The sequence below is a fragment of the Octopus bimaculoides genome, chromosome 4 (assembly GCF_001194135.2).
Source record: "Octopus bimaculoides isolate UCB-OBI-ISO-001 chromosome 4, ASM119413v2, whole genome shotgun sequence".
Lineage (NCBI taxonomy): Eukaryota > Metazoa > Mollusca > Cephalopoda > Octopoda > Octopodidae > Octopus > Octopus bimaculoides.
Window position 1 is genome coordinate 64,523,701 of NC_068984.1, and position 11,049 is coordinate 64,534,749.

General features: G+C 32.1%; 1 protein-coding gene across 9 annotated transcripts in view; it reads right to left on the bottom strand.

The window, feature by feature from the left end:
* Window positions 1-11,049, bottom strand: part of LOC106882502 (bone morphogenetic protein 1) — a 987,136-nt gene that overhangs the window by 22,614 nt on the left and 953,473 nt on the right. For all 9 annotated transcript variants that reach the window (XM_052967144.1, XM_052967135.1, XM_052967137.1 and 6 more), the window contains one exon: window positions 5,914-6,104. In XM_052967144.1, coding sequence (XP_052823104.1) covers window positions 5,914-6,104 — 191 coding nt within the window. The remainder of the gene's footprint in view (window positions 1-5,913; window positions 6,105-11,049) is intronic.

Sequence of the window (11,049 nt, forward strand, 5' to 3'; positions counted from 1 at the left end):
TTATACATACTCATTTACATATATAGACATATATCTACACACACATACATATATACACACATAGACATAATATGTGCATATGTGTATACAAATACCTATCTACATATATATATATATATATATATATATATATATATATATATATGTGTGTGTGTGTGTGTGTGTGTGTGTGAATACACACAATACATTACATACAGTAATTTATCTTTCTCTCTCTCTCTTTATTTATCTATCTATCTATCTATTCATCTATCTATCTCTCTCACTCTCTCTCTCTCTCTCTCTATATATATATATACATACACACACACATGCACACTCACAAAGAAGGAGAGAGTGAGAAAGAAAGAGAATAAAGAGAGTAAAAAAATGTTGCTAAGTGTGATTAATTGCACAGAAACGTATTTATATATGTGTATCTCAAAAGTGATTCAATCAAAAATAGATTATATTCTTTGATAAATACAAGTAATTAATTTGATTTACTTCATTTCTCCCAGGCATTTTGATTTAGCAGTGAGTGGAAAAAAAAAAAGAAAACTTAAATATACTACAATATTTTTTTCCACTTTGCTGCGCTTAACTACCATATAGGATTGGCATGTAAAACAATATTTAGAAATCTAACATAAACAAAAATAATTTTAAACAAATATAGATGTTAATCAAGCATTTTATGATTGCACTTGGCATTTCATAGTGATAAGCTACACCATCTACAATTCTGTTTACAGTTATAGATGGTATAAACGACAACACCCAAACACTAATGTCCAAACATTAAAGCAGTCAGGAAGCTGATATGATGAATTTGAAGTGGCATCTATTATCATATCATCCAAGAGTTACTTAATGTAAAGAATAGCCCAGTACAACATTAGTCTTGTTTTTGATTTTATGAAAATAAAAGGAAAATAAAATTAAAAACCAGAATTTTAGAGGAATACTGATGGTATGCATTGGAAAATGTTAGTTTAGTTCAATAAAGCTTAAAAATGGATTATGCAGGTGAGATGAGAAAAAAAATATTTCTAATGATGCGGAAAATTTTCTTTCAGAAAATGACCCGAAATATCAGAATGTATTTTCTTATTTGTTATTTTTTTCTTGGTTTTTTAACAGTTCAGGCAAAGGAGAAAGGGCAGTGCCCATTAACTTTTTACAGAATCATTGAGACTTGCTAATGAAACAGAAGAAAGAAAAGAAAACCTACAGATTATTCTCAGATTGTAGATTTAGTCCACATGTTTGCAAGAGAGTGAATTCTGTTAAAGGCACCATGGGGCTAAATTGTTCTTCTCCTTTTTTACCTTTACTATTACTTTTTTACCTTTACTATTACTGTTATATATCTTATACCTAGTACAGACTTTCTAGATATTGTTTATCATGGATTATGAATGCATCTCACTAACCGGCCAGAAAATGTTTCTTTATTATTAGATATCTGCATAATTCAACAAGTCATATGATTGCTCCAAAGCCAAAAGTTGAACACACTCAAACTGTTTAAACACATTTTTAACTAGTAATTATATCATCCATTAATGTTAGACTAAATTCCATCATTGGCATCAACATTTTGATAAACCTTTTATTATGCTGGTAGAAGAAATCTATTTTATAGTATATCACTACCCATCTCAGTTATATACTATCTCATCTGTGGAGCTCAACATCATGAGATCTAAATTCACCACTTCTTCCAATGTCTTCTTTGGTATTTTTCTATAAACACATGGCTTTTTAACTTTTGGCACTCAGTATCCATTTCCTTCAAATTTTATACCAATGTAGCTGTCTCTCATACACATATTCTCTCAACCCTATAATATGCAGTGGTTTCCTTAGTCCTATATCTCATATAAATTAACATTACATATCCCTAATGATACTCATTTTTCTTCAATCTATGCACATTTTCCCAAATTTAATATACATGTTTCACAACCATGCATCATTACTCTTCCAAAACAAGCTTCACACAGCCTGCACAAAGTGGGAAAAACCTTTTGATTCCTGCAGTGGTAGCAATACTTAACTTTTTCTTTACCACTTTATTTCTGATGTCACATCAATTTCTAAGCATTAACAAATCATTCTACAACACTCAAACACAACGAACTTCCAAAATATCTGTAATATTTAGGCTCTTTTCTATGTACAATAATTTGAAGTTACTGGAGTATATAATCTACAGCAATATAAGCTTCAATGTATGATTTTTATTCCTTGATCACAAGGAGTTTAGTATGATTTCTGACAGTTAAGATACCATGAAACCATGAAAGACAGATGAAATCCTTTATTTCCTAGTATACTTAATAAAACCTTAAAATTCTATTTCAGATGAATGATATTCATATAACCCCAAGTTACAAACTGAAAGGAGCAAAGTTGATTAAGTTATATATATAAAGCCTGGAAGAATAAGGACCAAAGTCAACTTCTATGGGATTTGAACAGAAAATATAACACTGCAGCATATTGTTTGTTCAATATGCTACTGATTCTACTTATATAGGAAAATCTCTACACAGCACATGAAAGGACAGGAAAAAAAGATCTAATGAGATATGACAGATAAAACATCTGATATCATTTCATGCAAGCCGCTCTACTCTTTCTATTCTAAATTAATAACTTTATCCAACATATCAGTTTCAAATGCAGACTACAAACTTATAACTCTAATAAAATGGAGTCTAACAAAGTTACTTTTTATAGCATACATTAGAATGTTGTAAAGCTAACTTTAATAGATGACTTGATGTCTATTATATTTCCAGATAAACTGAGGCAAATGGAAATAAATGTATCGCCCCAAGACACAATAGGATGAAATGAACTGATAATCCAACAACTGAAAGTTTACTGTTTTATTTAATGGATATTTCTTTATATGTGTGTATCATACTGAAGACATGATAATATTGTCTAATTTTGAACAAAACAAGATGATATACAACTAATTTAATTTTGATGCATTGTTGAACTAAGTAGCGAATATAATATATTCACTCCTTTTATGCATGGAGTATTTTCATTTATTTTTAAACACAAATGCTCCCTGATTCACACACATACAAACACCATCATTATTTTCATCATGATCGTTTTTTACCTGTACACCTGCTTTTCCATGCTTGCCTGTGACAGTGTATTGCTATTTGTCATATCTTTTGTGAAATTCAACTTATTGAGATCGGCTTCAACCACTTTTTCTTATATCTTCCTTGGCCATATGCTTCAACAAGTTCCTTTTGCTTGTATTGCTTGGCACTTTGAAATCCAACTTCCATCTTCAGTATGTATCATGTTTGTATCACAAGCTCTCAATCTTCCATGCTATATGTGATTCTTCATATATCCAATTTTCTGTCATCATTTGTGTGCTGACATTCATGCACATTAACATTACACATTTAGCTTACTTAATTTTGTTTCTAGCCTTCATGCATCCTGTGCCTACATTACTCATGTTTGATTACTGTGTAAAATCATGCTTTGTGTACAAGAATCATATAATCTGCCCTTTGCTAAAAGAGAAAAATCCTCAAGTTTCCAGCAGAAATAATAGCTCTGAATTTTACACCTTGTTCTTACTCTAGTTGTGGAGGCACAATGGCCCAGTGGTTAGGGCAGCGGACTCGCGGTCATAGGATCGCGGTTTTGATTCCCAGACCGGGCGTTGTGAGTGTTTATTGTGCAAAAACACCTAAAGCTCCACGAGGCTCCGGCAGGGGATGGTGGCGAACCCTGCTGTACTCTTTCACCACAACTTTCTCTCACTCTTACTTCCTGTTTCTGTTGTGCCTGTAATTCAAAGGGTCAGCCTTGTCACACTGTGTCACGCTGAATATCCCCGAGAACTACGTTAAGGGTACACGTGTCTGTGGAGTGCTAAGCCATTTGCACGTTAATTTCATGAGCAGGCTGTTCCGTTGATCGGATCAACTGGAACCCTCAACGTCGTAAGCAACGGAGTGCCAACAAAACAAATATTACTCTAGTTACCATATATTTGGTACCCTCTCTTGTGCTACTTATTAGATCACCTAGCATTCAGGAGCTATCAATTATTTCTAGGAAACCTGAAGATTTCAAATTATTTCATGAGTGCTTTGATAAACTAACTACTAAGCATCTGCACAAGAAATACCTTTTTCTCTGTCAACCTGATTGAAGGGTTAACGTCTTTTGTGCTCTCATACTTTGCATAATTTGGTACAGAGTTACTACCTGATTAGTATTCTGCATATTATGGTCACTGTCTTAATGGTAGTAAGATTCTGTCTTCTTCCCTTCTAAATGTTTTGCTATTGCCTGATTTAATTAAAAACACTTCAATTCTTTGCTTTGTTTCTATGCTCAAAATTCTTCTCAAATTCTGTAACAGATTCAGCAATGAGAATTAAAACCATCACTGTACAAGAGTGTCCACAGAAAGCCGTATTGTAATCTCACCTGTTATGGCTTGAATAACTATGACAAAGAGGTGGAAGCTGAGAGTTAAATCCTGGTGGACATCTAGATGCATTCTAAATTCCTCAATGTTAACTCTTGCATTGCTAACAATGCCTTTTTGTCTGAGTTGCACATCTCTCAAAAGACATTTATCTACACCCGGTTTTCTTGGTAATCACTGCACTACAGGACAGAAAACCTTGTGAAAGAGCTTTTCCAAGCCAACAAATGCTAGATATAACAGTTTGCTCTTAGCTAAAAATTACTTTGATAACTGGCTCACTAAGAAAAGGAATTGATGATACATCATCCAGACACAATGCATTTTGTTTAATTTGATTGCCTTTCAAATTAATTATGAAATAAACCTCTTTCACGCTTATAATTTGGTTCAACAGTTTCATATCTCCATAGCTGCTTCTTTCGAGATGCTTTCAGTCATTGAAGTAATATAAACATATTGGTGTTACATATGCACACGTGCGCACACATGTATACATAATACATTGCACTAAAATCATTTCAACCATTGGTCATCTTTGAGTACCTGAAGATGATCAGTGGTATAATGTAATGCAAATTATTAAGTAAAAGAATATGGAACTCTACACCTGTATTTTGTAATGAGCACAAAGAGGGGAGTTCCATATTCACTAAGTATGAGCAAGGAGCCACTAAACACAACAGAATGAAAGGAGAAATAAATAACACTAATACTACTTACATTATCTACATTTGACGGATATTTGCCCTCATCTTGTTTGCTGTTAACACAACGTTTTGGCTGATATACCCACCAGCCTTCATCAGGTATCTTGGGGAAATTTCAAATCTGGGTTCTCATTCCTAAGATATTTTTCGATGTTATTACTACTATTATTATTATTCAGGTCACTGCTTGGAATCAAACTTGGAATCTTAGCATTAGTAGCCTGAGCTCTTAACCACTATGCCATATACCTGTAGTGGTTAAGAGCGTGGGCTACTAATCCCAAGATTCAGAGTTCAATTCCAAGCAGTGATCTGAATAATAATAATAATAATAATGATAATAATAATAATAATAATAATAATAATAATAATAATAATAACAACAACATCGCAAAATGAGAACCCAGGTTCAAAATTTCTCCAAGACACCTGATGAAGGCTGGAGGGTATATCAGCTGAAATGTTGTTTTAACAACAAACAAGATGAGGACAAATATCCATCAAATGTAAATAATGTACATAATTCCTCATCTCTTTAATATAGAACTGTACTAATACTACTATTAATAAATATACGTCAGCCACATTTTCGTTGAATGTATTAACTGCTATATGCTTTTAAATTTTCAAATAAAAATATAACTTCAGATTCCTCAAGAGGTAATTCATTCCATTATAAACATTATAACATAGAAGTTCTCAAAAATCAAAATTGTTTCAGTATATGATACTTACTTCTGACAAATGCATAATCTGCCTGGAACCCCGTGACTGTGTGTGAATATGTTAGACTTCTAAACACAACTGTCATTCTGTGTTCATTGGACATGTACATTGGTGGCAATTCTCTTCCACATTTTGTATCTAAATCTGTAGGCTCACCATTTATATATATTGTTATGGTAACTGAATCTGCTGCCTGGCAACTGAAATATAAAAAAAAGAAGATATGATAACAAACCGCATATCTTATGTGTGTGAGCACACATGCGTGTGTATATATACACACACACACGTGTTTACATATGTTTGGATAGATGGATGCATGAATACATATATATATTGCACATATACAAGATATATATATATATATATATATATATATATATACATACACGCACACATGCGCACACACACATATATATATAAGGATATACTCATGTATATATAGATGCAACAATATATGTGCATATAACACTTTGCAAAATCGAACACCTGCACATCATTTCCTAGACAAAATATCTATAGTAGCTTATATTCTATACAATTTCATACCTCAAAGGGAAGAGAAGGAAATTTATTTGCTATAAAAAGTATACACTAAATAATTTTTTTTTTTTAATCTTGCAGTGTTAGATGCTGAGAAAATAGTTGTAAAGGATATAAAGTATAAAACATAATAGGTATCAATAGTATGTACCAAACTTTAACGTTTACCAAAATGTCAGTTGTTCTGGAACTAGTGACAGGGTTGGTGGGCATTGCTGAATCACTAATAAAAATTTCATACAATTTTCTACAGAAACGCCATGACTGTATTTTCATATTGATTTTTTTTTTCTAAAAAATATTTATTTCATACATACATGCATCTACACACACATGCACACACACAAATATCCTGATACTAATATATTCAACGTTTTGTATTGTGAAAGTTATTTTCAATGAAAATTTTAAAAGGTGCACAGAAATGCTTTTATCAATTTGTTGTTGTTGTTGATATTTGCTTTTTTAAAAATCAATTCAATTGCTTTGCTACCTATGCATCTGTATGATGGCTCTAAATTGAATATTTACTGCATTAATGGCATAACACAATACTTCAAATGTTTTCTAATAATAAATAGTTTTGTCTTATGCTTAAATACAGCTCAGTTATTTCATATTTGAATAAAAACAGCAAATGACTGTGATGATAAATTACTAAAATTACATAGTGATTAGTTGTACATTTGTTTTAATGAGTGGGTGTGCATGTATACATGCACTTATTGTTGTTTAATTCCAGGTCAGCCCTCGGTATATCTATGATCAAAGAACACTCTAGCCATGGTTGTCCTATCTTTTATTCGGACATAATGTATCTAGGAATAAATTATCCTATGTCTTCCCTTTCAGAAGTCAGTTGCCTGTGATTTGAAAAGGGATATGGTTACTATTTGTAGCAGGTCAAGCAAAAATGTTAAGGTTTCTTTATTGAACCATAAAGTAATTAATTGTTTGTTCATAGTTGCTGGAGTACCTGTGTGTGTATGTAAGTGTTTAAGTGTGTGCGCACAGGTCCGTGTTTGCATATCTGTATACATATGTGTGTCTTCACACAGTCACATTCAAGTTTGTTTCTTCTTTCCTTTCACTCTCTTCTTTCCACTTTCTATAATAAAATGGTCTCAAATTCACCAAGGTCCCTGCTCTATTATGCATTTATTCTAAAAATATATTCCTTGCCATTTCTTATTGCTCCCTAAGGTAGTGAACTCAAATAACATTCATAATCTTTTCATTCAATAACAAATATCACTCTAGCACCCATTTCCCTGAACAATTAAAAAGAAATATTAACTGAGTTAATTTAATTTGGTATGGAGTAGGAAGACAATGAAGTGAAACTACAAATCATAAATTTAGAGCAGCATGCAATTCTTCATATCTGATTCTCTGTGGAACAAAAATATAATGCATGCTACTCAGAATTGTAATGTTATTATAATGTGTAAACTCTTTCTTGAAATATCTTTATATTTATATCAGTAAAAAAAAAAAAGAATAAATAAGTAAAACCTGTTGAAATAACATTTAATTTTCATAGTTCAAAATGTCACTCATAAAGCAAATTTGTAGGGGAAGATATCAAAGTATTACTGAAACATAATAACCTTCTTCAATAGATAAAAGGCAAAGACAAAACTTCTACTAAAGAGCTAGGTTGACAGTGTCAAGAAAACCCTTTAATCCACTGCTATACCATTTCTGACAAAACACTCTCTAGTTTCTATTACATTTATGGTTTCTAATATTGGAACAAGGTCATAAATTTGGAGAGGAAGAAACGATCAATGAGAACAATACTAGTACCTGATTGGATATTATTTTATTGAATCCAGAAGGATGAAAAGCGAAACTGATTTAGGTGGAATTCAAATACAGAATGTAAGGGAAAGGTAATTAAACACCACAAAGCATTTTGATCAGTACTAATTCATTCCTACCATAGAGCTAAATTTCAGCTAAATAAATATAATAGTTCTATATCTTTTCTTTTATACTAGTAAATGTTGGTGAAGACAGACTTCTAAGGAGTTTATAGTTCACTTGATGTAGAAAAAAAGGTTGCAGAGAAGGGAGTGTCATATATTTCTTGTATTTATTTTGAAACACATCACACAGTTACCTTGTGTAAATTACTTTGTTTGTTAAACTGTTGCTCTTCCATGTTAAATATGCGAAACACCACTGATGCCTGGACACTTTTAGATTTATATGGAATATGCTTGACATTGAATTTTGAATCTTTTTGCACAAGAATTGAACACTGTTCTATATGTATTGATTAGTGATTATAATGGTATATTTCAATATATTTGCAAAATACAAAGGTGACTATGATTAGTTCTGGAGACTATAGAGTGTTAGAAACATCCCTGCATATGATGATTTAAGTGAACCATTGTGGTGACCTCTGTGAAGTCACTTGAACTTCTATAATTGACAACTAAATCTTCCTTTTAAGTACAACCTCAAGCTAATAACACATTTAATAATACAGTTCTGGATAAACAAAGCTTGAAAAAAGACAGACTAGCAACTGCTTAGAATGCCTTTGACCCTTGGTCTGCTGGATCAGCATACAATTAATGTATACTAGCTATAGCACATAAGCTCTGATTAAATGGCAATAATAATTCAAGGAAGGAATACACCAGAGTAATATCCTGTTGCTTTGATCAAGGCTAACAATGAGAGCAACTAAAACATTTGTCAACTTCACAATACTGTTATTGCTGTATATACTACACTGCATTATCTACTTATAGTTAGATGAAATCAACTATTGAAAGTTGAATCTCCCGATTGCAGACACATCAATGTATTAGTAACAGTATATGACCTCCACACCATATATCTGACAGATAATCTAATGGAGTAAAATCTAGAATCTGTGAAAACTGGTGAGCATTGTCTAATAACCTATTACATGTGTCTGCTATGTTCAGACCAAAATATAAAAATCTCTAAAATTTAAAATGTAATTGATAATCATAATGCAATTTGAAGAAACAGAGAAACTATGATAGATTAGGTCTATTGTGAAATAGTCCCTCTCATGTTAACCTGTCTAAACATGCCTCTTCTTTCATTTCAGAGATCTTACAAAACATTAGCAGTAACATGCCATCCGTTGTAGCAACCTATTGGCTAGATTGCACTGATACAATAGGAATCATAAATTGAAACTGTTTGGATATAATGTAATTTTTCTTTCTATTAGTATATGTGTGGGTAGGGGCATATAGCAAACTTCTTATGTTCCAGAAAAGAAGATTAGCAAGTTATGACTCTTACAAAAGATAATTACTATTTGCCTATTTTGCTAAGCTTATTTACTTGAGGGCAAATAAGAGAAAGTGTTAGTTGTGGAAAAGACAGAACTCCTTGCTGTTGTTGTTGTTTTCCCAATAACTTATTGATCTTCCTATTAATGGCAAGTGCAAACATTGAATATAAATCAATCTAACCAACAAGCAACAAAAGATTTGGTTTTACACAGAAAATACAGCAAGAAAAAAAAGAAAAAAATTAGGCTTAATTGATCGAAAGAGCACACAAATCAGATTCTTGGACACTTTGAAATAAATCTAAATTTAGAATGTAAAGATAAATAAACTCTTGTTATAAACAAGAAAATTGGTAATTTAATTGATTACAATACTTTAGTCATATATATATATTTTTTTTTTTTTCTACTTTTGCTTTTAGTTTAAAATCTTAATTCAATAAAATGAGGTATTTACTGAAGTCCATGATTCTCAAAAGCATTGCTAGTGAGAAACAAAAGAAAGATTAGGATCTGAAAGCAATCTTAAAACTGAATAGGTTTTAAATACAAAATTACCACGTAATATGTGTGTGTGTGTGTGTGTGTGTGTGTGTGTGTGTGTGTGTGTGTGTGTGTGTGTGTGTGTGTGTGTGTGTGTGTGTGTGTGTGTGTGTGTGTGTGTGTGTGTGCGTGCGTGCATATATGCATATGCATGTGACATATTGAAAGCCAAAAAGGAATTGGAGTTATTAGAAAGAATTTTTGAGTGACATTCAATAGTATTATTTCTAAGATTTCCCCCTTCAATCATGTTATAAAAACTTCATCATATATATATATATATATATAGATAGATAGATAGATAGATAGATGGATGGATGGATGCATGCATGCATTCTATGTAGGTTCACGGGAATTGGATTTAGATTTATAAGAAGTTGGTTACCTTCTTAAATACCATACTTGTAGTTTTCTCTTAATAAATAAATAAACAAACCAGCAAATGATTATAATAACCCCTACAAATGCTGTTGCTGTTCAGTAGAAGTCCAAGTTACATCATCAAAATGAAAATGAAATAAATTAATAAACTTGAAAATTCTCTCATATTTGGAAGCACTTTTAGAATCATTTTCCTACTGACTAGAGTTGAATATATTACTCATATGGCTGAGGTGGTGAGGCAAGACCTTCGAACATTGGGCCTCACCGAGGCGATGACTACTGACCAAGACCTTTGGAAATGTGCTGTGCGTGAGAAGACCTGGCAAGCCAAGTGAGATCGTTGCCAGTGCCCCTGGACTGGCTCTTGTGCGGGTGGCACATAAGAT